General features: G+C 49.8%; 5 protein-coding genes across 5 annotated transcripts; 4 read left to right on the top strand and 1 right to left on the bottom strand.

Annotated features, from left to right (window-relative positions):
- Nucleotides 1-240: 240 nt before the first annotated feature.
- C8Q69DRAFT_522363 (hypothetical protein) lies at nucleotides 241-1,850 on the top strand (the record flags this gene model as incomplete). Its single annotated transcript, XM_028633544.1, has 2 exons — nucleotides 241-873; nucleotides 922-1,850. The coding sequence occupies 2 exons, from the start codon at nucleotides 241-243 to the stop codon at nucleotides 1,615-1,617; spliced, it is 1,329 nt and encodes a 442-aa protein (XP_028483563.1). The 3' UTR covers nucleotides 1,618-1,850.
- A 709-nt stretch (nucleotides 1,851-2,559) lies between these two features.
- On the top strand, nucleotides 2,560-4,381 carry C8Q69DRAFT_522357 (aminonitrophenyl propanediol resistance protein). Its single transcript, XM_028633543.1, has 4 exons — nucleotides 2,560-2,666; nucleotides 2,765-3,450; nucleotides 3,511-3,830; nucleotides 3,884-4,381. Exons 1-4 carry the CDS (start codon nucleotides 2,581-2,583, stop codon nucleotides 4,223-4,225), a joined length of 1,434 nt encoding a protein of 477 aa, XP_028483562.1. The 5' UTR covers nucleotides 2,560-2,580; the 3' UTR covers nucleotides 4,226-4,381.
- Nucleotides 4,382-5,043: 662 nt separating this feature from the next.
- Nucleotides 5,044-6,578, top strand: C8Q69DRAFT_309671 (hypothetical protein). The gene is made up of 3 exons (XM_028627238.1): nucleotides 5,044-6,081; nucleotides 6,154-6,320; nucleotides 6,376-6,578. Exons 1-3 carry the CDS (start codon nucleotides 5,184-5,186, stop codon nucleotides 6,532-6,534), a joined length of 1,224 nt encoding a protein of 407 aa, XP_028483561.1. The 5' UTR covers nucleotides 5,044-5,183; the 3' UTR covers nucleotides 6,535-6,578.
- On the bottom strand, nucleotides 6,364-8,286 carry C8Q69DRAFT_309666 (hypothetical protein). The gene has a single exon (XM_028627237.1). It carries the CDS (start codon nucleotides 7,876-7,878, stop codon nucleotides 6,709-6,711), a length of 1,170 nt encoding a protein of 389 aa, XP_028483560.1. The 5' UTR covers nucleotides 7,879-8,286; the 3' UTR covers nucleotides 6,364-6,708.
- Nucleotides 8,287-9,318: 1,032 nt separating this feature from the next.
- On the top strand, nucleotides 9,319-11,761 carry C8Q69DRAFT_445830 (hypothetical protein; the record flags this gene model as incomplete). The annotated part of the gene is made up of 3 exons (XM_028629091.1): nucleotides 9,319-9,947; nucleotides 10,027-10,298; nucleotides 10,359-11,761. The coding sequence occupies 3 exons, from the start codon at nucleotides 9,319-9,321 to the stop codon at nucleotides 11,759-11,761; spliced, it is 2,304 nt and encodes a 767-aa protein (XP_028483559.1).
- Between the last annotated feature and the right edge of the window lie 357 nt (nucleotides 11,762-12,118).

Here is a 12,118-nt window from a genome sequence, read left to right as displayed (position 1 = left end):
TCTTCTCGAGGACATTCGCAATTGAGTACTTTATCCAATTCCCCGAGGGTCTCTCCCGCCACCAACCTGAAGTTCTTCGTCCCCGTTGCGACCTGGCTGCGGGTCGCCAATAATAATACCCCGCCACTCTTTAGGCCATTGACCTCACTACTGGCGTCTCGTGCCACAACTGCCCCTCCTCTTTCTCGTCTGCTAATCTCTCGATCCCTGATCTTCAACCAACGCCTATCTTTTTCCAAGATGGCCGCCGCTTCCACCCCCGAGACCTCCCTTCTCTCTCTCCTCTACCGCTCCTATCCCGCAGCCGTCTCACCGGACGCCACGGAGCCCGATCTGCTTCACGCCAGCCCGAAGATCTTCCCGCAAAGCACCTTCGGCGAGACCGAACAGGCGGACATCAAGCAATGGCTGGATACGATTTCAGGCCTGAAGACTGCCCTTACACAAGATGACAAAACTGCTGTCGGCACGACACTGGGTCAGCTGAACACCCATCTCTCGACAAGGACAACCCTGCTGGGTGCGAAGCCATCCGTTGCGGATATCGCGCTCTACGCGCTTCTTGCGCCCGTCATTGAGAAGTGGACGCCCGAGGAGCGCACTGGCGAGAAGGGATATCATCACATCGTGAGACACATCGACTTCGTGCAGAACGGAGAGCTGTTCGGTCTGCGGATCCCGGACGAGGAAAAGGTCGCTATCAACCCTGACGAAGTGATATTCGTGCCCAAGCCCATCGACCCGAAGGAGGAGAAGGAGCGAAAGAAGAAGGAGAAGGAGGCTGCGGCTGGAAAGCCCCTAGTTGTCGGCCAGACCCTGGCTGAGAAGGCTAAGGCTACTATCGCGGAGACTGTTGAGTCTGCTAGGGACGCCGTTGGCGGAGCGGCCGCCGCTGTTGCTGGCGGGGCGGCTCTTGGCCAGAAGAAGGTGAAGAAGGAGAAGAAAGAAAAGAAGGAGAAGCAGCCCAAGGCTGCACCAGCTCCTGCTGCAGCTCCTACCCCATCCGTGATCGATCTCCGTGTCGGTCATATTCTCCGCGCTATCAACCACCCCAACGCCGACTCTCTCTACGTCTCCACCATTGACTGTGGTGATGCCCCAGGTACCGAGAACACCTCAACAGATGAAGAAACCGGCAAGACCGTCCGTACGGTCTGCTCGGGTCTGAACGGCCTTGTCCCGCTCGAGGAGATGCAGGGCCGCAAGGTCGTCACTGTCTGCAACCTTAAGCCCGTTACCATGCGTGGTATTAAGTCTTGCGCGATGGTCCTGGCTGCGTCGCCGCGCGTCGCTGAAGGCGAAGACTCTCACGCCGGTCCCGTCGAACTGGTCAACCCGCCCGCTGACGCCCCTGCCGGTGAGCGTGTCTTCTTCGAGGGCTGGAGCGAGGGTGAACCCGAGAAGGTTCTGAACCCGAAGAAGAAGCTGTGGGAGACCTTCCAGCCCGGTTTCACGACCACTGACAACCTCGAGGTTGCCTTTGACAGCACCGCTGTTCCTGTACTGCAAGCTGGCGAGCCCAGCCCAGCAGCTGGAAAGCCTACTGTTGGCAAACTTGTTACGAAGTCTGGCGGCGTCTGCACAGTGAAGAGCCTGAAGGGCGCCACTGTCCGGTAATGCATGGGATTTCTACAAGCAGGAAGGGGAAGAATGAGATGAAAAATCTATACAGCTAAATCGAGCACTATGGGACGTGGATAAATCAGGAAATCGCGGTGTGGTCACTCGTCAGTTTGTGTCAAGTCCTTTATGACTTCTATTTAGCCCAACGTTATGATACCTTAAAAAAATAAAAATAGACGAAGGCCACCGAACCAAACAGGTACCGAGTAAAGTAAGCTAAATCCCTTCCCCTGTTACTTACACAGTTATAGATAGCGGACTCTCGATCTATGTCGACAGTAGCATACATATATGTAGCAAATACTCCACCCCTACTGCTTGATGCCTATGGTAGTTATTAATTGCTTAAGAAATTTAGCGTACAGGGTATTATTGCTGATACAGTTGGGATTGATTCGTTTGCTGAAATGAATTTGGCGTTTTATGTGCCAGAGACATAAATAAATATCGAGTGCTCAGCTGTTTCTCACAGTCCCGTCCATCGTCAAGAGACACGACCCCTCACATGCTGCAGATATGGGCGATGATAGATCAAAGTCGCAGAAATGTAGCATCAGCCAGGCCCCATGGGTAACGTCCATAAACATCTCCGCTATGTTCTGGCCTGTCGCGAGCGGGATTCTAGTCCGGATCCGGGGAGGAACATCAATGATGCGGACGCCGCTTGCATGTCCGATTAAGCTGCAGCAGTTGAGGACAACCTCACCTTCCGCCACAGCTTAACATCATTTCCTTTCCTTCTTTTCCCCTGTCTCTTGACTAGAGCATTTGGTCAGAATTACGACCGGCCACTCTCTATCCAATCGCTCTCCCTTTGCCTCTTCCGCAGCGTTGCAACCTCCCTAGCGTGCCTCGCGCTGTCAGGGGGCTCGTGGCCTCTACTGTCCACGCCCGGGGACGGGAGATTGCGCAACTCCCACAGATTCCTCGACTGCACATGTTCTTGATGCTGGGGAAATGAACAGGCATCCCGCCTATAAAGCTGGCTATACCGCCTATCCTCGTGGTGGGGAGGGCGGTACCTTTTCTATATCTCCCCATAGGTGAGTGGATAGCCCGCGCTGACGTAGGAAGATGTCGCGAGGGAGAAATTATACTCTGTTAAGAAGAAATCGCCTCTAACCTGATATTTTCTGAGAAGCAGATTCCAGCCTCGGTCGCAGCCGGCTCTTCGACGTCGAAAACAACTAATTCAACGACTTTGCATCATTGGCGGAATTTCGTTAGTCTGTTTGATTCTAATATTCCCGTCATGGAGAGCAGCTTTTCTCCCTGCTGTGTCTCTTGGTCTTCTCTCATCTGCGGAAGACGTTCAGTTGGAGACAGTGCGATACTATGATCTCTCCAACGTCCAGGGAACAGCAAGGGGATGGGAGCGCGAAGAGCGCGTTCTGTTGTGCACTCCCCTGAGAGATGCGGCAGCCCATCTACCGATGTTCTTCTCTCACATGCGCAACTTTACATACCCTCACAACTTGATTGACCTGGCATTCTTGGTTTCTGACTCCAAGGACAACACATTGGAGCTGTTGTCCTCGATGCTACAGGAACTGCAAGATGACCCGGATCCTAAGATGCAATTCGGAGAGATCTCGGTGATCGAGAAGGATTTTGGCCAGAAAGTGAACCAGGATGTGGAGAGCAGACATGGTTTCGCTGCGCAGGCTGGCCGAAGGAAGTTGATGGCTCAAGCGCGAAATTGGCTATTGAGCGCCACGCTGCGCCCGACTCATAGTTGGGTCTACTGGAGAGATGCAGATGTCGAGACAGCACCCTTCACCATTTTGGAAGACTTGATGAGGCATAATAAAGATGTCATCGTGCCGAGTGAGTGAACCCGATTGTCCATTCTTTTCGGCTGCGCTAACCATTCCTTGCCCTTTTCAGATGTTTGGCGACCTCTCCCAGATTGGCTGGGCGGCGAGCAACCGTACGATTTGAATTCATGGCAGGAATCGGAGACGGCCCTGGCACTCGCAGACACGTTGGATGAAGATGCGGTGATTGTTGAGGGATATGCGGAATACGCAACATGGCGGCCGCATTTGGCATATCTTCGGGATCCTTATGGTGACCCTGATATGGAAATGGAGATTGATGGCGTCGGAGGCGTCAGTATCTTGGCGAAGGCAAAAGTCTTCCGTTCTGGTGCCCACTTCCCTGCATTCAGTTTTGAGAAACATGCTGAAACCGAGGCATTTGGGAAGGTAAGCAGCCTGACAGTTTTGTGGTGTATGTCAAATTACTAACACGGCCTCAGATGTGCAAGCGTATGGGATTCTCTGTCGTCGGCCTTCCGCACTATACAATCTGGCATTTGTATGAGCCCAGCGTTGATGATATCCGACACATGGAGGAGATGGAACAAGAGCGGAAGGCGCGTGAAGCTGAGGAGAAAGAGAGGGAAGAAAGGCAAAAGAAGATCAAGGAGCTGTTCAAAGACACCACCGCTGAGTGGGAGAAAGATGGCGCAGTGGTCCACGAAATGGCACAGAAAGAGCAACAAGAACAGGCAACAAAGGAAGAGACAAAGAAGGGCTCTGAAGAGGGATCCGCTGAAAAGCCAGAAAAGGAGAAACCGGCAGATGATGAAAAGCAATGAGAAATGTCCTTTTAGCCTTTCTGTAAGTCATTCTTCTTTCATTTTCACCCCAAGTCTGTGCTAGCTAGGGCATTTCAACCTGTCCAGTTCTCAGCCGGAGTCTCTTCCTATAGACACTATCGTTTAGATGCTAACTAAGATCAGACAACTCCCTCCTTGTGCTGGAATCATCAGCCATAGTTTGACGTTTTCTCGACTGGCTGCTCCTTGAAATCTACCAGCAGCATTACAACTACGACTTTCCTATTTACTGTATGGTTATGAGGCCCCACTTATTCACTTCTTCGTATTGTATAAGCAGTTCTTTTTCTTTTGATCGGCGCACTGTTGTACCATGACCTGGCTTTCTTTCTATGCATGGCCAGCTTTCCCATTCTGGCCAAGTCATTGGATTATATGACTGGGGCATTGTGATATTTAACGGATAGATCTGATTTTACATGCTCAGGAATATGACACTGTCATCGTATTAATGGTTTGCTCTGTAGCAATTGGCTATTCGTTTGGAATATGTTTCGCCTGCGATCCGAACGTCGGTTATGCTGCGAATCATAGTATGCCAGACAGCTGCTATATTAGACAATGCATCGGTTAGTTTAAGACTATAGAGAGTATTTGAGTCGATACAAATTATATCATTGATCATTCAATAATTGGTAACCATGGTACTTCAAGAAATTTCGTGACGCCTATTTTCCCAATGTCAATCGAGAGACCATGTCACAGCGGCGGGAGATCGTTGCGCACACGCGGTTGGAGCGGAGCGGATCTAAATAGGCAATCTAATTGCGTCTTAGTCGCGGTGTCGCGCGCGGCATCGACGCGATCTCAATAATTCCTTTTCCACTTGAAGTAGACGCTATACCTCCAATAAAGACATTTTCGACATTTTTTTCCAATTAAACGACACTTCTTTATCCGGAGGAAATACAGATATTGTCTTGAACACTGTCTAAACATGTCCACACAAGCTGCGCGAAGCATACGCTTCACGCATACCTTTCCGCAGCAGGGCTTCAGATTACTAGAGCTCCCGCCTGAGATGCTGGAGCTTCTATCAAAGGAAGATGCGCCTGTGTACGTTGGCCCTTACACTCCTTTCCCTGCCTGTTTCTGGCTAATGCATCCTTCCCTCAGGTTCCATCTCAAATCACCCTCCTCCGACCTCTCCCAAGTGACCGCAGAGCCCGGTGCTCGCGAATACGTCAACCTTTGCAGCGCCACGCAGACTTTCCGGATCAGACAAGTTCAGTCTTCGAATTCGATACATATCCTTAGACCAACAGATGGAAATACACAATCGAACGATAATGGTGTCGAAAATGGAGAGCTGGATCTTAGTGAGACGGTAACGACGGTTGCGAAATGTGGATCGACATTGGAATTGCACGTGCCGCCAGGAGGATTTTCAGCAGTACCGTTTCTAGAAAAGGCTCTGAGATTATATGATCGATTGAATTGGGATGGGGATGTTTCAATGAGAAGTGCCGGGACAGAGATGACGCCTGCAGAGAGGAGGAGGTTGAAGGAGAAGTTGTTCGCCGATATACCTGTTTCTACTGCTCAGTGCCAAAGTGGATGGGATGAGTTATGTGCATTCGTGCATGGAGACGATACCGGAAATGATCAGGCCGTGTGCTGGCGGCCGTCTGCGAGGGTCAAGATGGCGGTGTGGAAGAGGATGCTCGAGGGTTCTGTGCTTCAGGGGATCGACATGGAAAAGCAGTTCCTAGCTGCGGATCTTTGGAAGGCAGTCCTTGATGAGGGTGATGAGGAGCCATTTCCTCGTGCGCTTTTTGATGCTGTTCTTAGAAGGCTGCTGGAGTCGCCAGGAGCTGACGGTTCAGAAGTGAAATGTGAGTAATTTTCTACCCGCATACATCTAAGAGGGGCCGTGCTTGCTGATGCTGTGTTTTCTGCTATACTAGGGGCAAATTTTGACAAGGATGTCTGCACACGGTGGGTGGGAGAAACATACCTGGAAGCGTTGGCACCAACAGCAAGTGCAGCTGCTGTGCGAACGGACTTCTTGAATGCCTGGAAAGATCATTTACCGGAGTCTTGGAGGTCCGAAGCCTCTCTGTCAGCATTGACAGTAAGTCTCCTTCCACTTCTTCCGCTACGTATGACATTGCTAATAGATATTATAGGATGGTTCTTACAAAACTACTGACCCTACAACGATATACTTTGTCAGTTATGCTGAGCGGGTAAAGATGAAGAGCAATGCACTAAATGGTGCTGGGGCTGCAACGGCCAAAAACTCAAGAAACTGGCATGAAAGGTTCCGAAGCCAAAGACGGCAATGATGTTCAATTCATGTGGACACTCAATTGTTGAGTTTTCTAATGATGCATTTGTTGGTTACTGGCATGGAATCAAGTAAAGTAGGAACAACCTCCACGACCCCTGTTGATAGGGTACGGTCTGAAGAGATGAATCCAGAAGACTGAACTAACGGGATTCTATAAAGATCTAGGGCTCTAGCACCAGCTGTACTTCTCATTCCAAAACCACTCTACCTGGTCACCCAGCCCCTGTTCGGCACCGTTCCACTTCAGACTGGCAATGCTGCTCTTCTCTCGGTGCACGACTTCAGCACTAGGGTCCAATATAGTAGCTGCTTTCTGCATCAGAGGTGTTGGATTCCAGAAGTCCACTCGAGCCATGTTCCATTCGCTGGCTTCGAGCTGGGCCCGGCGCATAACTGCAGCCATAGCTTCCGCGGTTGCCTGCTCTGCTTCTGCAGTGGCTGGTTCGTCATACGTCCATCGCAATATGTAGAGAACATTCTCAGCAGGCGTGTCCCCAAAATTCCTTGTCCAGGCGCAGTATACGCCTCGGTCATCCACACCTGTGCCTTTCACTGTGGGTGGATCCTTCTTATACAATTGTTCCACATAGAACTCCTCACGAGCCCAGTGCCAGACGAGATGATCGTAATCTGGGGTTATTGCCACCTTTGCGCCTGGCGACTTTTCTGAGGCTCTGCGCAGGTGCTCGCGTTCCTTCCGCATGACCTCGTCGCTACACATGCAGCGATTGATATCTTCAGACACGAGGTCTCGGACTGGAGGCAGGCTAGTACCTGGGACTCCTTGGTTATATTGATCCTTCGTTATCGGCGCAAGAGAGATATGCGAGGATTGGAAAGGCTTCCAGCCATACTGAGCATAGAAGCTTTTGCCGATGTCCGAGAACAAGACAGAGAAAACGCTCTTCTTTCTGGTCTCGTTTTCTAGTTGCCAGGTTTCAAGCCTCTTACCCAACTCCTGAATCATCCTACTTGCGTACCCCTTTCCTCTGAATTCCGGACGACAGTAGACGCTACCAATTCCGTGCGTCAGAATGTCCTCAACCTTCCCATCGTATGCAAGCAGTGCCTTCTTTTTGAACGTTTCACAAGAGCTGAGGATCGTCCTCTGTCCCTCTGGCTGCCTGCTGTCGACCAACACCCAGCAGGTTAGTGCGCCCTCTCTGGTGAGCTTTTGACTCATCAAATGGTTCTCGCGTTCGATGTACTTCTGCAGGTCTAGAGGTCCTTTCCAGGCAGTACTGTTTAACCGTATAGCCTCGATGCGTTCTTCCGGCGTTGCAGGCACGAGAACGAGATCCGGAGAATCAGCTGGTGGCAGAGCATCAACGGAACTCATAGCGGCTACGGCAGGATGATCTAATTGAAGAAATAGACGATAATTGAAGCTGAAAAGTGCCGTTTTCAGTGAGATGTAATGATAATGTGGTCAATTCTGCTGTCTCAAGGGTAGTAGTTTAGCAACGAAACTGAGCATGAATGGGTTTAATAACTCTTCTTAAGGACAGAAGGACAGATGTATCCCAGATGACTTGGCGGTATGACGCCTCTTGCCGTCGATACACATTTACCATATCTATGTTTCTCTTTGTCAAAGGTCCGAGGCCAAGCGACGACAAGCGCGGGAAGGAGCCGTATACTTTCGAACGCACATGCCCCCCTCACTCACCGCAGGAACATCCCCAGCCCGGATTGGCAGCGGACTCCGGCTCCCCCTGTCGATGATGCCTCGTGACCGTCAGGCGGGGTTGCTGACTTAGGGCTTGGGGCAGGGCCGTCTGCCGTCATGTGAATCGGGCCAAACCTCTTCTATCTACGGAGTATGTAGTACGGAGTACTTATCGTATCTCCGCTGATACACTCACGTGATTCTAGCCCCTGAGCCTCAACCAGCGTCTTTACTTCAACGTCAACGGTATGCAACAAGATGCGATAATGACGAATCTCAACTGATGGAGCAGCTGTGCTGTTGCCTCAATAATTCATTTCAGTTTCTTTCTTGATCTAGAACCACTAGACGATGCAGTTTTGGTTGTCTCATTGATTTCGTATGGCTTCACTTGCATTTCTACAGTAGTAGGCCGCCCCCCAGGCATCAATCAACAAACCGCCATCATCTAAGCTGAACTTGACAGAAAGGGCATATTTATTTTGGATACCAGGCCCCTAGCAGGCTGGGCGCCCACGAGGCTCCTGGGAATGTTGGATGAAATAAAAAAACACCCAGCCTTATACAAAGTACCTATCGCAAGGCTGAGCAAAACAAGATAAGAGAGCAACTGAAGCTATTCAGCCTCATCTAGGTACGTTAGGGTCTCGTGTGCCATCTCTTAAAAGTTTATATAAATGTGAATTTCCTGGACAAGTCGACTGGATAGATCTGAGAAACCTTTTCCTTAGTTCTATGCTTCTCTACTTCCAGGACGAGATTGTGGAATTGAGGTTTCTTCATTTGATCCCTCATTTTCCTATTTCATTTCAGGATATTATAAGTCTCCTGTTGCCTCTCAAGCGTATATGAGGATTCGATATCAATATCCTATATTTCTTATCGTATTGCCTTTTGTACTCTGCGTTTCCCCCTACATAAACACGAATAGATGTACAGGTTGGTGGATCTCCAATGGATAGGAGCTACTGCATCAGTAGGATTTCATTCTTCATTATCTCTATTTTGAGCTTTTATATCATATCATTAGGCCTTTCTGTGATCTAGATGCTGACTATTCTGACTGAAGATCCAGTCTACTATTGCAGCGACCTAGCATATCTATTTAAAATGATGCATGAAGTGGTTGAGATTTTTAGTGATGGGGAGTCCGGACCCTTGGAGACCGCTGGTCTTCTCTGCAATAACACCGCCACCACAACTGGTGCAAAAAACAACACGCGTGGATCCTCCTTCACGCAGATCGTAGATCCGGACAGTCGCGGACCCGCCCACAAGAAGAGAGTGATTCGCACTAACAATCACCGCCAGACTGCAGATATGCTCTTCACTACCTCAAAATCATCTTCAACGCGTCAGAAACCGTCAGTTTCGTCTGGAACATCCTTATGGCCCTTCAGTCGAGATGAATCTGCCTTGGAAGCTGACAAGGAGACTGCGTGTCTGAAGCTTGTCCTGGAGTTGTTCCCTGATATTAGTCGCACCTATATCAGAGAACTTTACAGGAAGTATAAGGAGTATGGCTATGCTGATGGTCCTACTACTGGTTCCAAGGGGAAAAGAAAAGCCACTGAGATAGACCCCCGGGTCATAGCTCAGAGGATCACAGAAGATGTGCTCTCTTGTCGTTCCTATCCTAAACACAAGAGCAAAACGGGAGACTCTGCAGATAATGCAGAGACTATATGGAAGGAGGAATTCTTGACTCACGAAGGTGACAAGATGTACTTTAACTCAATGTCAGTGACCCCCTTTTCTTTTTCTCTGTCTTCGTGGCTTTCTTCACTTGATTTTCGTCCCTGCTAAAAAGACTCATAGTGTGCACGTCCTCCTCGAGGCATTTCCGTGGGTCCCTCTAAGCTACATCGACCTCTTGGTTTGCCAGAAGAAAAGTCTGTACTCTGCATACCTATCTCTGTACGCGTCTGAGAACTACGACGACCAGAAGAAAAATCCCCCGTACAAGCGTCTCCCAGCGCCGAGAGGACCCTCAAGAGAGGAGGTACTTATGGAAATCCACGCAAAAAAGCCAAAATGGGGCTTTAAAAGCCAAGTGAACTCCGCAAAAAGCAGACTCATCAAAGAAAATGGTATGTTTTGTATCTCTCGTCGGTTTTGATACATAAACTAATAACTCATGCACGTTGAAGACGAGCTCCAGCGTAAAAGAGCAGCCGAGCGTGCCGAAAAGCTCAACGAAGAAGAGCACAGAAAGGCAGGATCTCTTATAGAGTGCCAGTGCTGCTTCTCAGATGTGCCATCCAACCGAGCGATCCCCTGCGAAGGAGAAGCAGTTCACTTTTTCTGCTATGGCTGCGTTAAGAGCGGAGCAGAAACACAGATCGGCCAGATGAAGTACGAGATAAAATGTTTCGATATGAGCGGTTGCAAAGCCGGGTTTTCTCGCTCTGGGCTCAGCGAGGCTGTTGGACCGGCAATCATAGCCAAGCTGGAAGCGCTCGAACAACAAGCTGAGATCGCAAAGGCAAACATCGAAGGACTTGAAGAATGTCCCTTTTGCAACTTCAAAGCAATACTACCGCCCATTAAGGAGGACCGCGAGTTCCGTTGCCAAAACCCAGACTGCAAGAAAGTGAGCTGCCGCCTCTGCAAATCCGAATCTCATGTTCCGAAGAGCTGCGAAGAGGCCAAGAAAGAAAAGGGGCTAGAAGGACGCCATTTCGTGGAGGAAGCCATGAGCGACGCCCTGATTCGGACCTGCTCTTCCTGCGGAGTCAAACTCATCAAGGAATTTGGCTGCAACAAGATGACCTGCCCATGCGGAAGGATTATGTGCTATCTTTGCAAAAAGGATATCACCACTGAGAAGTACAACCACTTTGTCGATGTGATGCCCAACGGCGTATTCATGCCCAATGCTAGAGTCAGGCCCCGTGGCTGTACCATGAACGACGAGACTCCAGCAGAACGTGATAAAGAAGAAGTTGCACGTGCTGAAAGAGCAGCCATTTCCAAGATTCGTGCAGAGAATCCTCACCTGAAAGAGGAAGACCTGCGGGTTGATAAGGACAAAGATAAGACAAATGCTAGAACCAGACGCGCGACAGTCCCCAACAACAACATGAGACCAGTAGGAGCTCCCAGGATGATGCCTTGGCCGGGACCGCGTCCACAGCCGATGATGCCTATGAACGTCGGCCCTCTTCCTCAAGCCGCCCCCTTCCCAATCGGATTTCATTGGAACCCTTACGGTGGTATGCCTGTAGGACCCGGACTAGGACCAGGACCAGCACCACAAATGGCCCAAAGACCCTTTTTCGGACCCATGCAGCCCATCATCCCACCAATGCCTCCAGCAGCAGCGGAAGAAGCAGCAGCACTGCAAATGGAGCTCGATGCTCATCTTCAAGCCCAGGGGTTCTATGGACCTGGATTTTATGGGCCGCCGCCCGTTCGACGAAATCTGAACATTGAACCATTGGGAGGGCGTCTGGCTCGAGAAGCGAGACCCGATACTCCTCGCCTCCCTGAATTCGATGACCGCGATGATATCTTTGCCCCGAATCGCGCAGGATGGCGTCGTGGTCGTTGATGAGTGGTGATTGTACAAGCGTCTTTTGGGAACATTTGACTTAAGTTGATTTTATGTGCTCTACCCAATCGATACCAGGCTGATACAGCTTCTGTTTCCTTCTACTACTGTCTATTATCCAGAATGAACTTTGATAGTAATAATAATAACAATGGAAAGTACACTTGCATTCAACGGAGGAACCTTCTCTCTTTCTCTCTCACTCTCTCTCTTTTTTTAAAAAGGAAAATCAGAACGGTTGGTAGACTTGCTTCCTCCATCCGTCTCATAGATGAGAATTGATCTTTGGCCTAGCTCAGAAGATTGTATTAGACACATAGCTATCTATCTATGTATGCAAATACGAATACCCCCAAA

Source organism: Paecilomyces variotii, assembly GCF_004022145.1.
Source record: "Paecilomyces variotii strain CBS 101075 chromosome Unknown C8Q69scaffold_8, whole genome shotgun sequence".
Taxonomy (NCBI): Eukaryota; Fungi; Ascomycota; class Eurotiomycetes; order Eurotiales; family Thermoascaceae; genus Paecilomyces; species Paecilomyces variotii.
The sequence above is the reverse complement of the archived record's forward strand: the minus strand, read 5'-3'. Positions and strand labels throughout refer to the sequence as shown.

What these genes read in the sequence shown, in the direction of transcription:
- C8Q69DRAFT_522357 (XM_028633543.1), top strand. Translation starts at nt 2,581, where the DNA reads ATGAACAGGCATCCCGCCTATAAAGCTGGCTATACCGCCTATCCTCGT. An exon ending in TTTTCTATATCTCCCCATAG is followed by an intron (nt 2,667 to 2,764) that starts GTGAGTGGATAG and finishes TTTTCTGAGAAG; the next exon opens with CAGATTCCAGCCTCGGTCGC. An exon ending in AAACCGAGGCATTTGGGAAG is followed by an intron (nt 3,831 to 3,883) that starts GTAAGCAGCCTG and finishes ACACGGCCTCAG; the next exon opens with ATGTGCAAGCGTATGGGATT.
- C8Q69DRAFT_309671 (XM_028627238.1), top strand. Translation starts at nt 5,184, where the DNA reads ATGTCCACACAAGCTGCGCGAAGCATACGCTTCACGCATACCTTTCCG. An exon ending in TGACGGTTCAGAAGTGAAAT is followed by an intron (nt 6,082 to 6,153) that starts GTGAGTAATTTT and finishes CTGCTATACTAG; the next exon opens with GGGCAAATTTTGACAAGGAT. An exon ending in CCTCTCTGTCAGCATTGACA is followed by an intron (nt 6,321 to 6,375) that starts GTAAGTCTCCTT and finishes TAGATATTATAG; the next exon opens with GATGGTTCTTACAAAACTAC.
- C8Q69DRAFT_309666 (XM_028627237.1), bottom strand. Translation starts at nt 7,878, where the DNA reads ATGAGTTCCGTTGATGCTCTGCCACCAGCTGATTCTCCGGATCTCGTT.